We start from the raw sequence: 16,437 nt of genomic DNA on the forward strand, positions 1-16,437 counted from the left end.
ATCTGGTTGGTGGGTACCACGCTGGAACCACAGCTCAATAGACCCGGCAACTAGATCCACATTGGCATGCCTGCCACAGCATCCGGCACCTCGCTGGCATGAGCCCCCGATCTGAAGAACCCTTCCTGCGGTGAGAAGCCTTCGCAAGCGCTGACCCTGACCCACCCAAAGGTGAGTGATGAACGAGGGATCTTGTGCTGCCTGGTGAGGTGTCCCCGGTGGGACCTGGGTGGCTGAGGATGGTTGTATGACCCCCCAGTGCCCTCCCTGCAGCGGGAATGGAGGGTGCTAGGGGAATTCCTTTGACTAGAAGGCATCAGGTGGTGGTTCCTCACTTTAGGACAGCAAGGGTGGACTTCAGATGATTCCTGTTCAGTAGAAAATATGAGATGGTCTATTCTTGAGAAAGGACAGTGGAGAATTACTCTTTAACAGTGGATAATAAGGTTATTTTTCTTTAACAGAAGACATGGGCAAGTCTTTCCCTGACAGTAGGCATTGGGGGGGGGGGGGTGTCTTTTTTCAATAGAGGATATTTTTGACCGAGGACATCAGTGTTTCTCTTCAATAGAAGACATTCATGGGCCTCTCCTGATAGGTATCCTTAACAGTGTCTATTTGATTAAGGAAGTCACAAGTCTCTTCTGTAAAAGACAGTAAGTGATCCCTTGTAAATAGAGGACAGCATTGTTCTCTCCTTGATAGTGTGCATAATGGGTTTCTCCTCACCAAAGTTCGTAAGTGGTCTCGCTTCTTCTGGCTGTCACAAGGCAGGGTAGGTCACCACGTTGCCCACAGCGACTCTCCATAATTTTATCGCAGCATTGTGGCTTTCCTCTGCTATTTACTCAAGGTGCTCAACATTCCTGACTGTAGGATTGGATTAAGATACCTCATTAGGCTCATTCTGAAGTCGGTACTTGTTTGACTCTCCTCCCTAATCACATTATAGTAATTATCTGATACCAAACCCTAATCCTGATTAAGGGTAGGGATACTAATTATCACTTTCTGGTCCTCCATGGATCCCTCCTGAACACCTGAGGTGTGAAACATGTCAACCTATACACATTGATAGATTGCCTTTCTTCATAATTAGAAGTTAACAGTCTACACATAATTTGTACCCTTACCAAGGGGACCTCTTATTAAATGTATGTTTTTGGGACCCCTTAGGTTTTTGAAATTCACCACTTCACTCATCCCACACACCCGCACTCATCATCGCGGCTGTTTTATTAAAGGATCTTTGTCAAAGAGCCCTCTCGCAAGTCCCGTGGGGTATTGCAGCGGCGACCCCACAAGGAGCCCGATGATGAAGCATGACACCTTCAGGGGTGTGTGAGGGCACTACTTCCTAATAAGGGATCCCACCTCTTCTTTGCTAAATATCCATCCCGATGCACACTACCATAGGAAGTTAACTTTTTAGTGTTTTCATGCTTGTTCTTGGGAGCAAGGATTCTGGACCTTTTATTAGCTTCCTGTCCCCCCTTTTTGTGATTGATCTCCTTCATGGAGTACATTATTGGTCTCCTTCCTGGAGGTCTTAAGCGGTCTCTCTTTGATTGAGGATATTGGGGCTCATTGATAGGCTACATCATGAAGACCATCCTTGTTTGCAGGCTTCTGGTGTCCTGGGAGGCTGCGATGTCTAGCGAAGAAAATTTTTCTCTTATTTTTCTAGCATTGAGAATCAGGGCACTATCTTGACCCTCTCTCTTGTTTCCTTTTCAGGCTTGGAAGTACCAAAAGTATCATTTTTTCATTCGTCTGTGACCAGGAATCCATATGGCCCAATATCACTTGTACACTGACCAGCTGGACGTCATGGAGATTGGACTCTGGCCCTCATCATAAGACGCAATCACACCACTGCGGTACTTACAAGGAGGGGTCTCTTCATCCTGGCGCACTTCACCATCAAACTGACCACGAGCCTGGACGGCCCTCATAGTGCCAAGAGGCTGTTGAATTTTTGGCATAGTTCCAGTTGACTGCCCTGGCAACCGCCTAACCCTGATGCCTCTGGGCAGGGAGCTTTTGGAGAATGCAGCGGGTCGGTCAGCCGTCCCCAAGGCGGTCTTTAGTGCCTTCCATGGTGGAGTGATGGCGCCAAGCAGCTCCCAGGCCTCGGGGGGCTGCTGTTGTAGCGGCAATTCCAAGTGCTCAGACCTGCCACCCAGCGATGATAACGCTCGCTTTGCCCTACTCGCCCTGCTGATGGTCACTTATTTACTCTGTGGCGCCGGAGTCTTCTCAGCGCTAGAACACCCAGTGGAGCTGGAGAACCAGCAGCGTTGGAATCGGACTCTGAGCGCCTTCTCGCAGGACTTCGAGGTGAGCCCAGCAGAGCTGCGCCGGTTCCTGAGGGAGTACGAGCTCGCCATGGCTGCTGGGGTCCGGGTGGAACCACTCAAGCCTCGCTGGGACTTCGCCGGGGCCCTCTACTTCGTGGGGACCGTAGTGTCCACCATAGGTGAGACACATATTACCCTTCCCAGCAAACTCACCTGACTGTCCTCAAACGTTTTTTCCACCCTCAGACTTGCCTTGACACAGCTCTTCCCCTTTAACACAAACTCTCCTTCTCATACCAACACTCCCTATATCACACTCAAACTCACGAAAACTCAGTAAAACTCTTCTCGCTGCACTCAAACTTTCCTCACCATAATAAAACCCTCTTCACTATACTTTTCCACATTTTTCTTACATCACACAATCTCCTTGTGTGCTATCTCTGGGAGGCCTCCGGGTAGCCATGCGCTCTATAAATGTCCCTTCATTCATTCAGTGAAATAACAAGGTATCCCTTGGCGGAAAACAACTTAGACGTAAGCCCATATATTTGCACCAATCTGTAACACATATAATTGAACAGGGAGTTCCGCAGGGCTCTGCGTTGAGCCCTTCCCTTTTTAATCTCTACGTCCAGCCTTTGGCGGCAGTGGCCAAAGAGTGGGGCTTGACATTAGTATCGTACGCCGATGATACACAGCTGGCCATCGCCCTCTCAGAAGGTCCTTCCAACTCATCCTCTAACTTCAAAAATGGACTCTCTGCGGTCGCCCAATGGATGACAATGAATTGTCTACAACTCAATGCCGGTAAGACAGAGGTGCTACTCCTTGGCAAAAACACCAGCCTCTGGAATGAGCACTGGTGGCCGTCTTCCCTGGGCACCACCCCCCCCCCCCAAAACCCTAGTGAAAAATCTGGGCGTTTGGATGGATGCCTCACTCAACTTTCAGGCCCACACCAAAAAAGTGGCCGGCACCTGTATTGGCCTGCTGAGGAGCCTCAGCCACATATTAGGCTTTTTCGACGCCAAAACTCGCCAACTCATTTTCCAAGCCACCATCCTTTCGCGTCTAGACTACGCCAATGTACTCCTTCTTGGCGCCAACAAAAGTGCGATAGCACGACTCCAACGCGTGCAAAACTCTGCGGCTAGAACTCTGGTCGGCCTCCCCCGTAGATGCTCAGCCGAAGCGACTATCAAAAAACTACACTGGTTACCCGTTGATTCTAGAATCAAATTCAAGACCCTCATTATGTCCTTTAAAATCCTCAAACTCAATACCCCCCCTCTGCTTCAACCACTTCTCACTCCCTACGCACCGGCACGGAATCTAAGATCCTCTAACCAAAACCTTTTATGCGTCCCACGCATAAAACTCTGCCGCATGGGCGGCCGCTCCTTCAGGTTCCTTAGAGCCAAGCTGTGGAATGACTTTCCGCAACACATTCGCTCCATAGAAAGCCTACCGGCATTCCGGAAAGCAGTGAAAACATTTCTATTCCCTTTTCCGTCATTTTCCCTTCATCCTTGTTTCTCTGCTCAGGATAGGATCTGGGTTCTCAGCGCCGGGACGCCTCATTGCTGGGGCAGCTGTTTGCGCTCTACCAAAACTATAGAATAGAATAGAACAGAATAATGCATAGACAAAAAAGTTTGTTTAAAAGAAAGGTTTTCACGTTTGATTTTTAAAAAGAAGAAATTTCATCAACAATACAATCATTTTTTTTAAATGCGCAAAACAAATTGTAATTTCATTAAAAACATAAACAGTATGTATCACAACCATGTGCATCTAAAAATTCATAAATCTACTACAAAAACACTCATTTCCAAACACAAGCTGATTATCGGATGGTATATAACTGCTAAAAGCCATCGAAACGCGTCGACGCCCATACCAGCACAATCACGAGACCAAACTCATTCCTGCAGACAAGACTTTTTAAGCAAGTCTAGGATTTTGTTTAATAATGGTCGGTTTTGATGTGCATTTTTGATGACAAATAATACTATCTGTGTTTGTCTCTCATATTGCCTTTTTTCGTTCTCAGCTGACAAGCACGATAATCAGCTTGTGTTTGGAAATGAGTGTTTTTGTAGTAGATTTATGAATTTTTAGATGCACATGGTTGTGATACATACTGTTTATGTTTTTAATGAAATTACAATTTGTTTTGCGCATTTAAAAAAAAAGTCTTGTATTGTTGATGACATTTCTTCTTATTAAAAATAAAACGTGAAAACCTTTTTTTTTTTTGATTTAAAAGATTTTTATTGAAAAATAAAAGTTGCATATACATAGGCAGTTGTTTCACAGTGCATTTGTTAAACAAACTTTTTTGTCTATGCATTATATGTGTTAGAGATTGGTGCAAATATATGGGCTTACGTCTAAGTTGCTTTCCGCCAAGGGGTACCTTGTTATTTCACTGTTTGCTAGTACCCTAATCCCCTGGGGTGTCAAGGGGTCTCTCTCGTTTATTTCACAACCTTCATTTATTCATTCATTCATTCATTCCTTGTTCAACGCAAGACCATCATACCTGCCTAACACTCACCAAAGCTCTCAGCTTCCTCCTCACACACATTCATCGCACTACACCCATTCTCCTCAGTATACACAATCTCCTCGGCTCGCACACACGTAGCACACACAGATTCTCCTCACCACATTCAAATTCAGCCAGCCCCACTCAGTGCTCTTCACACCAAGCCACTCTCCTCACCGCACTCAAACTGTTTGTCACAGAGATGCACTCAGAGCCTGATTCACAAACTGCACTTTGAAGTACGCTTTGTAGTACCACAAACAGTACTACAAAGTGCTATTCACAAACTGCATTTTTGCAATAACTCCCACTTTTTTAGTCAATTTACAATTTTTCCATATTTACAAACTGCAATTTTGCAGCAACTTACACTTTTGTATTAATTACACTTTTTTATTACTTATACATTACAAGTAAGTTTCCACCTTCACTGTTTTCTGGGGGAGGGTATTGCAGTACCAGTGGTTGACCATGTGCAGTGCTACACTTAATACAAAAGTGTAAATTACTATTGGTGATGATAGTATTTTATTGTTTCAGTTATTTAAAACCATACACAATATGTGAAGCATTAAAACATTATAATAAATAATAAATATCCAGCCCCTCTCCAAGATCTAAAAAAGTTTAAATAAAAGCGTTAAAAAACAGACCTTTTTCTTCTAGATATTCGCCAGATTACATTGTTTGAGATTTACCTTCCCATCTTCTGATCGCTAAAGATAAAAAATGTGTCACCTGTCCTACCTGCTTGGGGTGGTGCCCCAAAAGCATAATAGAATAGAATAGCCTCACATTTTGTTCTTGTCCCTTCTGTATTAAAATAATGTTTTAACAGTTTCTTTCTAATGTCTAATAATTCGAGACACAAGCAAATTATGTGTTCCAGCGTTTCCATCTCTGTAAGGGAGCACTTACTTGTAAGTTACTACAAAAGTGCAGCTGGTGAATACAGAAAAGTAGTAAACTTATTCCAAAATGTATAAACTTCCCTAAAAGTGTAAGTTACCTTTGTGAATCAGGCTCCTAGTCTTGTCACCACACGCCCAGTTGTACTTGCTGCATTGAAACTCTCTACCACATCCAAAACACAACTCACCTCATCCAACCCTTCTCACACTTGTTTGTTCATCCTCGTACCACTACTTCACCTCTCTACTCTGGCCTTTTATCCACACCTAACTCTTCCTAACCCTCTGTTCCTCACTCTCATGCCTCTCCTACGCCTCGTCCCTATATGTCTGCTCCTAAATACCCTTTCCTTTCCCTCTTCCAAGTTCTTTTTCCTCACCCAGCCCTGCCATGTACCTTGGTCCATGAGTGATGTGCTGCTCCAGTCCAGGGGTTTTCTTTGAATTCTGGAATTTATAGTCTTGTTTATTCCCTTATAAACGGGACTACAAGTCCCAGAATCCAAATTAAAAAACGTGGACTGGAGCAACACATCACACATGGACCTGGGAGACTAGACAGCTAAGCGCATCCCATCACCCCTTGGCTCCATTCCACCCCTCTGCATTTCCGTGGCTTGCCCCTTCTGGCGTCATTATCCCTTCTAACTTCTTCCCATCACCTTGTTAACCCCTCCCCCTCTCATCTCCACTTCACCCCAGCATACTCTTACCCATCACCTCTTTCAATGCCTTACCTCCCCCACCCTTTCTCCTTTCCCCTCGCCAGTGCTTAATTTGTAAAGAAAAAAAATCAAAATAAATAAGTGTCGGGCCCTCTTCAGGAGGCCACGCCAGCTTGCAGCACCCATTGCCACTGCCAGCGCTGCCAATGACAGTACATACACAACTACTAGCTCTGACATGGCTTCAAGAGTGACAAAGCAGACTGGTCAAGGCCCACACAGCTGTAAGAATGGCTCAGAAGGCAGGTTTTAATGTCTATTTGCTGACTAAACTGTTGTTGCGTTCGGCTTTATATTACGCAAACAGCGCCACCATGTGGCAGCTGTAATAAGATCCGGTGTTGACAATTAATTGCCGGTGCGGCGCACCGGAAACCACCTGCTCAAAATAAGCACTGAATGACCCTTTCCGCCCTCAGCTCCTTCCCTTCTCTCTCTCCTTCACCTCACACTTTTCTCCACAGCCTCACCTTTCTTTTCCTTCCTTCGTTCTCATCATCCCTCTTCCCAGCCCTCAACTCTCCCTCCCCGTTCCCTTTTCAAATTCCCCTCTCCGCCCGCTCCTCGTCCCCTCTCGTGCCTTCCTCCTTCATCTACTCCTGCCCTCGCCCGCCTTCCCCTCTTCGCACTCCTCCCCCCTCCCCTTCTCTTTGCACGCCCCCCTGCAGCGCCTCTGTGAACATCCATTATTGCCTATTATTGGGGCTCTGGCTGAAGAGGACTGTGAATCAGAGATAATGAGCGGGAACGGAAGATGTGTCAGAGAATATTTTAAGATCTGAGATGTAAAGGAGCATTTTGGGGGGAGGGGGGGGGGGGATTTTGCAGGGAGTAGTTTAGCATTCAGAGGGACACATCAGCGATAAGCACCCAGCAGAACAAAAGCAGAAACATTCTGTCGGCTGGGTATTTTTTGTTTTTCTTTATATGTGCCAGAAAATATGAAAACCAGTGGCGTAAAATTATCCGTGCACGGGTTGCGGGCCCCTGGCCTGAGAGAAGAGCTCCTGGGGCCCCTCCGTATAATTTGCAGGGGGCCCCTCATGCAAAGTTGCTTGCACTCCCTTCGAGCCTTAGACCACCCCCTGGCATTCACCGAAGCATTTTAACCCGCTCCGAGGGCAATGCCCGTCGTTTAGAGCCCCACCCTGTCTCACAAGGCCAGACAGGACCGGGCACGTTATATCAAGAGCCAATAACTAGACGAGGGCCTCTTACAAGCAGGTAGGGGGCAATTACCAGACGGGCAGGGTTAAAACGCTTTAGAACCTCTGACCAAACCAGGGCACACGTGTTAGAGACGGTCTATACCAGGGCTTTAAGGGTTTGGGTCTTGCCAGTGCTCTCACCGGCTGTAATTAGAAAAATTACTGAGAACCGGGTCCCTTCTGGATCCTATATTCTTGCTCTTAGGGGCATATTACCAACAGCTAGCGATATTTATCGCTAAATGGGCATAGCAAGTTTTTTTTCTATCGCCAAGCATCGCCGGATATTATCGCAGAGATAACGTGCTATTAGCAACGTTTATCTCTAAAGCGATAGCGGCGAAATGCGTGCATATTGCTGAGAATACAGCGATATTCACGCATTAACGCCAATAGGGTCTTAGCCCTAATATCCACCTCCCATTGGATATAATGGCTAAGAACTGGTCTGAGCAGGCGTTAGCTTTTGGAGATATTCGCGCTTAGCACAAATATTTCCATTGCTACGCCTGCGTTGTAATAGGCGAAAGCGATGTTAGCGACTGTTTTTAGTTGCTAACAGGTGGGTGCGCCCACTTTGCATGTCATTAGCGATAAATATCGCTGACAAGCAAAGCGGGCCCCAAACCGCTCGCTATGACCTAAAAGCTGTCGTTAACTGATGTTAGCAACAGCTTGCTAATAGGGCGATGAAATTATCGCCGCTTAGTGGCTGAAAACGGCCGCTAAAGCGGCGATAATTTCATTTCGCCCGGCTTGATAATATGCCCCTTAGTTTTACAGACACAAACCCTCATTGATTTCTCAGCAATGGCTCTATAAACACACTTAAAGTAATCCGTGCCAGCGATGCAGTCCTTGTTTAGACTTAATGTTTTATTTCATTTTGCCTTTCCTAGCAATATTAGATTTTTCCAGATATTGTTTTTCTGTAGTTCTCCTGTAAAGCGTAAGATGGATGGAGTCGCCTCTAAGTGTCTGGTTGTTTTCTAGATGTGAATGTGCATTTGTAACAGGGAGCGATTGGAACTCTGGGGTTGAGGCTGAAGGCAGAGTGAGTTTCTCGCAGCGCCTCTCAGTGGGTCATAGAGGTGTTTAGACCTCATGCTCATCCAATCCTAGGCCTCTCTGCAGAGCACGCAGGCCGATGGTCGCACATATGCCAGTGGTAATTACCATTGTATGTGAATGTGTCTGTAGTGATTTGTGTATTTGTTGAAATACTGACAGCACCAAACCAAAAGCAAATGCTGTGTTGAGGAGAGAAATCGAGTGCATGTGTGTGTGATGGTGAATAGGAGGTGAATGATGCAAGGGGTACATGCATGAGGGCAGAGTGAAAATGCAGTGATTACATGGAAGCAGATGTTGGGAGAAAAAGGGCATAAGTGTCTAACCGAGTGAAAGATTGCAGAGGAAAGTGGTGTGAAGGGGAGAATACGAGTGACTGAAAGCCTCCAAAACTTACTTAGTTCGCAATCTTACATTTTCAGAATTGAAACATTTCAAATTCTAATTATTCACAACAATAACATTGTTACTCATATATCTAAAACTGATAACACTCATGGACAATGCTAATAAGCCTGGCCTGTCTTAGGCACATGTTCGTTGTAGTGTGATGCGTTTTATTGCAAAACCAAAAAACTCACAGAACGACACCCAAATAGTGGACATATGGCATCTGTTTGAAGCATGGGGTTCTAGTTCACATGTTTTAACCCTCGTCGTTATTCAGATCGGCCATGCCTCTTGAATTTTTAATGACCGTTCTTTGGCCACTCCCCTTTTAGAGACCATGTACTAGCCTTTAGCGGCCCTCTCTCACTCTGCTGGCTTCATTGGAACTCTCAACAGTCCAACACTCTTTTATAGCATTATAGCCCACAACTGGAGGTATACCAGAACTTAAAGGCCCTCTCCAAGTTATAGCGCCAAACTGCAGGTGAGGGCCTATATGAGAGAAGGATTTTAACTCCTGTCGTCCGGGGTGTAGCTATTAGATCATTCTACCCAAGTGGGGGTACACTGTTACAAATTAAAAAGAGAGAAACATGAAGGGCCATACTGGAATGTTGGAGAAGGAGGTCTATACCAGCCATTATTGTCAGTCTGCCACTCTATTAGTCTTCAGTGAAGCTCCCAGCATTTCATTGTTCTTCTATTTCTAAATTAACTTGTAAGTTTTTTTTGATAAGCACATTTTTAATAATTTTAAAAACATAAAGGTACAGATCAGCCAGAGCATAGAAATCACAGGTATAAGTTCATTTACTTCATCGTTATACCCCCCAATCAAGATCCCTTTGTTTAGGAACCCCTAGTAAAAGCTGGAATCCAGTCAAACGGGGCCTTCCACCGCCCCCCAGCCACTTCCCCCACACTCTACGGTATCTCTTGGCACGCCCCTTCACTGTATACAGGGCTTTCTCTTGGGTCGCACACCAGTCCACCCCATTTCCCCACTTCTCCAGGGTGGGAGGATTAGGGCTTATCCAGGCCGCCGCAATGACCCGCCTGGCCACCATCATAGCTGTGTTGTAAAATAACTTGTCAGACCTGGACCCATCCATCCCGTCAGTGATTCCCAACAAGGAGTGACGCGGTTCATGGGGAACATCCCAGCCTAGCACCTCTGTTAATTTTCCCTCAATGGAACCCCAGAACTGCTCCAAGCGGGGGCACAACCAAACCATGTGGAGGAAGTTGGCCGGAATATGCTTGCATCGCACGCACAACTCATCTGGGCGCAACCCCGCTCTCTGAAGGCGCAGGGGGGTGAGGTACGTTGCATGTAGGTAGTATAACTGAACCAGCTAGAGTTTCGCCAAGACGGTAACTATTCTAGGGGCCATAAGTGCGTCGCGCCAGTCCACATCGTCAAGATGGCCCACCCATTCCACCCATTGATCCCTCAACTTATCTAGCTATGTGGGGGTGTTATTGACTAGAGTACGGTAGATTCAGGAGACCCCCCCCCCCCCTACCCAAGTCCCCCAGCAGCGTCTGATCCTCGGTGAGGCTGTATTCAGGGAGCCTTGTGTCGCTTGTGATGTGTGTGAGAAGGGCGTGTCTCAACTGCAGATATTTATAGTGTTGCAAGGAGTGTAAGGAGTAACGGGTTTGGAGCTCCCAGAAGGACAACATCTGGCCTCTTTCGCACACATCCCCTAATTGGGAGATACCAATGAGGTCCCAAGGTTTACAGCCCCTCAACCCACTGACTTCCCGAAGCCAGGCCCCCTGCCAACGGGGGGTGCAGTGGGTAAGCTTTCCCGACCACCCCGTGTTTCAGAGCGAGGCCCGCCAGGCCAGTAGTACTGAGCGCGTCACCTCCGGAAGTCGGCTCGAAATGGGTTCCCCATATATCATGGCTTGGACGCCCATTATCCCCAGTTCGCTCAGTTCAAGCCTATAGGCAGGGTCCGACCAGCCCCCATTACACCATTCGTGTATCACTAATAGGCGCACCGCCAGAAAGTACACATATAGGTGTGTCATTCCCATGCCCCCATCATAAGAGGGAATCTGGGAGACAGACAAAGCCACCTGGGCCCTTCCACCACTCCAGAGGAACTTTGTGATGAGACTGTCCAGTTTCTTGAACCAGACCTTGGAATACCAGAAAGGGGTGTTCTGGAGGACGTAGAGGAACCTGGGGAGGATCATCATTTTAAACAAAGCTACCCTCCCCAGGGGGTTCAGAGGCTGCGCACTCCATTTTTGGAGATCCTCTTTAGCCTTCTTAACCAAGGGGGCCACGTTGAGGGAACAGCCCAGGTCGGGAAGAAGGGTGATCCAGATCCCCAGATACTTAAAAGACAGCCGCCGGAGCGGTATGGTGGACTGCCACTTGAAGCACTCTCTAGAGAGGTGCAGGGGGACTAGCACAGACTTTACGGGGTTAAGCCGCAGCCCTCCGGCACACTCGAAATCGTGCAAGATTCGGAGGCACTGTGGTCAGGAGGAGGCGGGGTCGGACAGGAAGACAAGCACATCATCCACGTACAACGCAATCTTGTCTGTGTCCGTGAGTGGCCATTCCCAACCGCGGAGGCAATCCTCAGCCCGCACCAGGGACGCCAAGGGTTCCATCTCACTTGTAAGTTTTACTTTTTCTACTCACCAAGCTATGCTAACAGTGTTATGTAGGTAATCCAGTATATTAGCATGTGCAAAAACCATCCCAGCTACGGGCAATTATGTTAGGAAAAACTTATTAAAATGCATCTGATGGAACTATTCTATCAAAATGGAATTTTGTGAGCGGGACATCCCAGTCACGATCATTGCATTTGGCCCTGTTTAAAGAATCTAAAAGGTGTAATTAGCCCCATCACAAATATAATTCACTTTAATCCTTATTCACCAACTTGTATTAATAAACTGAATAAACGGACCCAATCAAAAATCGCTTCCAGTGCAGGTAGACAATTATAATCGTGGCAAGTAGGAGTTAGTTATTTAGGAGACTTTGCATTTCAGATTTATCTGAATACTCAATGAAGAACTGAGGGTAGTTATTTATTCTTGACTGATAGGGAATACCAAGGTCTGATTTGACCTCCGTATTGGCTCAAATATCATCTGTAGCCGTTTCCGAACTTATATCTTTTTGAATGTCCATGACTTGTGTAGTATAAAAAATTTGTTACAAGCCTCTGCTTTTTTCAGGGATCCATTTTAGCAACCACAGGCCCCCTTACAAGCTCAACTCAAGACAGAGATCTTTAGCATAAATGCCTTGCTACTGAATAGCTTCAAGCTGAGACCATCAGTGTGTTCCTCTGTGACATTTGCATGCAATTTGAAGAAATATGTAGCCGTGTATTTATGTCTCCCAAAATCATTAATAAGGTCGTTTAAACGAAAAACACTTTGTGTATTACTTATATGTTATGATAAAAGCATATATAACTATACTTGAGGTTGAAACATATTAATACATTTTGTTTTCAGAGTATGATTTGAAAAGAAGGTGTACAGTTATCAGGCCAGTTCTTGTTGGCCACGGAAGCTCAAGGAAAACTGGGCAATCTGTGTAACAAGTAATCAAGGAGTTGAAAGCGCACTACTCACCCGTGAGGGTCTCAAGGCGCTGCAGGGATGGGGAGGGGGGGGGGGGGGGTGAGGGGGTGTCAGCAGTTCTGTTGAAGAGCCAGGTCTTGAGCGCCTTCCAGAAGGAGTTCAGGGAGGGGGTGAGTCTGATGTTGAGCAGGAGCTCGTTCCAGGTCCTGGTCGTGGTGTAGGAGAAGGCTCTTCCCCCTGTTCTGGCTCTGCGGATGCATGGAATTTCGGCGGGGGCGAGGTTGGTGGATCGGAGGTTCCTTTTGGGTACGTGGGAGCCGTTCCTCTCATTGAGGTATTGGGGTCTGGTGTTGTGAAGACATTTGTAGGCGTCGATGAGTATCTTGAAAGTGACGTTCTTCACAATGGGAGCCAGTGGAGGTTCCGTAGGTGTTGGCTGATGTGCTTGTGTCGAGGGATACAGAGGACGATTCTGGCTGCGGTGTTCTGTATTATCTGGAGCTTGCGAAGTAGAGACTTGTTGATACCGGCATAGAGGGCGTTTCCGTAGTCCAGTCTGCTGGTTAGGAGTGCGTGGGTGACTGCCTTCCTTAACTCGGGGGGGGGGGGATCCATTGGAAGGTCTTGCAGAGGATATGGAGGGTGTTGAAGCAGCTGGAAGCAACAGTGTTGACCTGTCGGTTCATGGAGAGGGAGGAGTCGAGTACGATGCCGAGGTTTCTGGAATGGTTCGTGGGAGTCAGAGGGCTGCCGAGGTGTTATTCCATGTTGACGGGGTGGTTCCGAGGAGGAGGACTTCTCTCTTCTTCGAGTTGCTCTTCAGGCAGCTGTTGCTCATCCAGGATGCAACGTCTTGCATTCCTTCCTGGAAGTTGAGTCTGGTGGTGGTGGGGTCCTTGGTGAGGGAGAGGATGAGCAGGGTGTCGTCGGTGTTGTATACTATGCTGAGGCCGAGCTGTCTGACGATGGCAGCAAGGGGGGACAGGTAGATGTTGAAAAGGGTTGGGCTGAGTGATGATCCCCGAGGTACTCCGCAGTAGATTCCTGTGGGTTCGGAGAGGGAGGGTGTTTTTAAGAGGCAAGTGTAAATTAAAGGGACGAGTATTGCCTCTTGTCCCTTAAATTTGAGGAACTTTAGTCTTCTTTTAGCCTCCTCTGCAGACTTTGATGAGGGCGAGCAGTCCAAGCTACTCCAGGTGGGTAAAGTACGATAGAGACTCAAATACGAGTAATATTTGATGAGTACATGGCAAGAGAAATTTCTGGCCAATGGTATAGTTTAAAAAAATATATAATCTGTCGGCATGGCTGCACAGGTTGTGGTAAGACAGTCCTTTCTATGGGCTCCACATTACCGTAGTTTAAACTGGATGCATCCCTGGTCTGGTGCGGGTCCAAGAGTAACAAACAAGGGAGAGGTACAATACCTCCTGTGCTATTACTGCACCCTTTGGAAGTTTCTATATTGCACCTTTGGAGGTCTGAAGCTGGAGAGAACACCTTTTATGCCATGAATATCAAGATGGCAGTGCCCACCTAGCACAATGATCAAGCGGCATATGAGGAAGAGACGCCTCGGCGGGTGCGGGAGTCCTCACGGTGCTGGGGCAATTTATTTTGCAGACAGGGTGATTTGCACAGGAGGATCCCATTGTGAATCAGTTCCTGACCGGGTGATCTGACAGTACACAGAAAACTTGGTGGAGTTGAGGCTAAAATAACAGGAATATAGAGATGAACCTATAGAGGTGATTTCATGTATCCGTGGATAAATACTGTATCCTAAATATAATTTGTACAAACGTTTGTCTATTGGTTATAGATCTTCTAATATTAATTCCATTGGCGCAATATTTTTATAGAAGATGGTTAGGAGTTAATATTTATGCCAAGCATATCTGAAACAGCTGTTCTGGTACCACAGCCCAAACTTAGGTTTCTTTTGGGGCTAGAAGGGATAAAAATCACTATTCTCTCCAGAGTTAAAAAAGGGTAGGACAGCTTTCTGATTAGTGTACAGGACAATCTTCACTGAATGACTTCATGCCTATCCTGGTGCTCCAGTTTGCTATGTAAAACATTAAATTAACACTTTTAATCTGTCTTTCTGGTTTCCTTTTAGGGCTCTATTGTGTCTAGCCTTTCCACAGCTCTTTTAAATTGAAGGATGTAAGATTGTGAACAGGTGTGCTTGCCAAGGAATTTTATAAGTCCCTACCCCTCCCTTCTCAGTGTAGTTTATCCTCGAGATCACCACTCTTGCTCTCTTTCACCTTTTCTTATGTAGTCGGTGCTTTTTTAAATTCAAACTCGTTTCAATGTGATGTGCTGTTAGATATTTGGAAACCCATGGACCTCTCTTTTTAGGTCGAGCCTACCAGGGAGCGCAGCGCTGTCTGGACTGGTTGTGAAAAAAATATTCTGGGCTTACCAAAAAATAGAGGGATGGGCATGCAGCTCACCCACTGCTTATCTGTAGTTGGCTTTACTGTCTCTTTCATTTGTCTACTTAGTATTTGATGTCTTTCCTTGTCCATCTTCTGACTGTCTTGCTCTTGGAGCATTTCCAATTAACTTGTGTTTTACCACTGCTCACTTTTTTGTCTTAATCACTCCACAAGAGTGCATGTATTTTCTAGCTTGCTCCCTAGTGTGCTATACTCTTCCCTTTCCACGCTCCATGATCTCTTTCACCCTTGTGCCTTTTCCCACCCTCCTCTGTGATGTGCTTGCCCTGCTGTACTTCCCGCCCATGTTGCTTTCTCACACGGGTGCTTCTAATCCTAGCTTTACATTGCTCTCTCTCTCACCCGTTTGCTTTTCTGCCCCACATTTCACGTTGCTCTCTCTCTCTCCCATTTGTTTTTCTCCACGCTATTCAGGTTCTTACTGTTGCGTCCCCCCACATGTTGCTCCACCTCCTTCCCCTTCGCCGCTTCCGCCCTCTGTGTTGCTTTCTCCTCCCGTGTTGCTTTCTCCTCCCTCATTATAACAAGCATTTACAATGCAATGGTTTCGCCTTTGGAAAAGTTAGAGCTATTGGCATTGTAAATGACAAAATTGGTATTTATGTGTTGGTTTTGAAAACAGATAAATAAATGGCACTGTCATTTACATTGCCATTAGCTTAATCTCTCGCAAATGTGAGACCTATTGTACCCTACGGACGAGCTCAGCAGACAGCAATTACTACCACACACACACACACAGAGCCACACACACACACCCAGAGCCACACACACACACCCAGAGCCAGCCACACACACACGAGCGCGGTGGCAGAAGCAGTAGGAGCCGAGGTGGCGTCTGGCAGCTCATGGGGTGAATGGCACACTATAAAATGAGAGTGCTGCGTTGTAGTACTTGCAAATGTTTGTGGAAATCACCTGAGAACCCCGTGCATATCCCGTTCTGTTCCAGAGCAGCTTGAAGGAGTGTTTTGCAGTAATAGGATATTGATACCAACTCTGGTGGCTTTCAATTTAATGTTACCTGCACTATGCCAGTTGTTCAGTCATGTGATGTTCCAGGTGTTTGCCCCTCCAACAATTATCAATCCATCGGGAATCTCAGGCTGAAAGAATCCTCACTACACTGATCCCCCGGCCTACACCCTCCTTTTACAATCCTTCAAACATTATGCACTCTTATTCCAACTATATTTTGGAGCATATCCTCATACTCGGAGCCACCCTCTTTAAGAGTAAAACA

At 46.4% G+C, this 16,437-nt stretch overlaps 1 protein-coding gene across 1 annotated transcript in view; it reads left to right on the forward strand.

The window, feature by feature from the left end:
* The first annotated feature begins 2,022 nt into the window (after window positions 1-2,022).
* LOC147691846 (potassium channel subfamily K member 13-like) overlaps window positions 2,023-16,437 on the forward strand; it is a 79,830-nt gene continuing 65,415 nt past the window's right edge. Inside the window, exon 1 of the mRNA XM_086936690.1 lies at window positions 2,023-2,479. Coding sequence (XP_086792816.1) covers window positions 2,023-2,479 — 457 coding nt within the window. The remainder of the gene's footprint in view (window positions 2,480-16,437) is intronic.

This window comes from Lissotriton vulgaris, chromosome 9 (genome assembly GCF_964263255.1).
Source record: "Lissotriton vulgaris chromosome 9, aLisVul1.2, whole genome shotgun sequence".
NCBI lineage: Eukaryota > Metazoa > Chordata > Amphibia > Caudata > Salamandridae > Lissotriton > Lissotriton vulgaris.